This window comes from Penaeus monodon, chromosome 22 (assembly GCF_015228065.2).
Source record: "Penaeus monodon isolate SGIC_2016 chromosome 22, NSTDA_Pmon_1, whole genome shotgun sequence".
Classification (NCBI taxonomy): domain Eukaryota; kingdom Metazoa; phylum Arthropoda; class Malacostraca; order Decapoda; family Penaeidae; genus Penaeus; species Penaeus monodon.
In genome coordinates this window covers 14,955,388-14,956,433 of record NC_051407.1, presented here as the reverse complement: position 1 = coordinate 14,956,433, position 1,046 = coordinate 14,955,388, and the positions used below count along the sequence as shown (strand labels likewise).

At 44.1% G+C, this 1,046-nt stretch overlaps 1 protein-coding gene across 1 annotated transcript in view; it reads right to left on the bottom strand.

Moving 5' to 3' along the window:
• Positions 1-1,046, bottom strand: part of LOC119587336 (venom protease-like) — a 17,710-nt gene that overhangs the window by 12,841 nt on the left and 3,823 nt on the right. Inside the window, 1 exon segment of the mRNA XM_037936084.1 lies at positions 273-390. Within this exon segment, the coding sequence (XP_037792012.1) occupies positions 273-390 (118 nt within the window).

The following is a 1,046-nucleotide window of genomic DNA, read 5'->3' as shown; positions in this document are numbered from 1 at the left end:
ACCAAAACATACACACCCACCACAGCCAACTACCATGATAACCTATTTCGAGAGGTGTGATGAAAATAGTAATACAACACTTATCTATGAAACTCAATCAGTAAACGGGGAATGCATTTACTCTGAATTCACTGTGAATAATGCAAAATTCAGAATCTATGATTTGAATAATGCTTCCAGCAATTTGCCTACAGCCACCAATTCTGCTTATCCTTGAACATTTTCGTCTTCTTCGAGCAAAGCAAAAGAGAAAACTGGCGCTTTTAACTCACAGCTTTCTGCCCTTTGCGTTCTCATTGGCAACGCAGTGAGCGGCTGTGAGGACGTGGCGGCTTGTGATGAGCGCTCCGCCGCAGTCCCAAGTAGGACTTTTGTCTCCTGACGATGAATCTGCAGGCGATTTAGGTAACTTTATTTTAGTCAGCTGGTTATTCGTTATAGGAGGAAGAAAGATGCTGTAGATGGTGAGATCAGTGGGATGAAATGTTTTTTTTTTTATCAGTATATGATGGTTGGGGGTGAGTACTATTGGTTTTGAAAATGCAGTGTGACGCTGTTAAGGAAGGAAGCGGCCTGACCTTGTTTTGGGATGAAATCTGGATATTCATTGGGATATGGTACAGGGATAAGACCAGGTGGTTAGCAGAAATGGAGAAATGAGGGAGAATTGTGGTGGTGGTTGGGGAGGACGGTGATGGTTGAGGTCATGATTTTGATTTTTAAGTAGAAATAATGATAATAATAAAGCAAAGTTGAATAACACTTCCAGCACTATATTGCTTTAAGCCATGATATTAGACAGAGGATTATCAAAAGTTTGGGATGGCCAGCGAGTGAGCACCTGATTCCCCGAGGTTGTGGGGAGGTTGGGGGGAGGTTGGGAGGGCGGACCTGAACATCCAAGACGGAGGTTGAGGCCAGGAGGTGAGTTTCCAAAAAAGAGGTTATGCATTGGGAGGGAGAACCTAAACATCCGAGGAGGAGGTACGTGAGTGTTCTAGAAGGGGTTGGGGGTTGGGAAAGAGTGTACCTGGGTATCTAAGAAG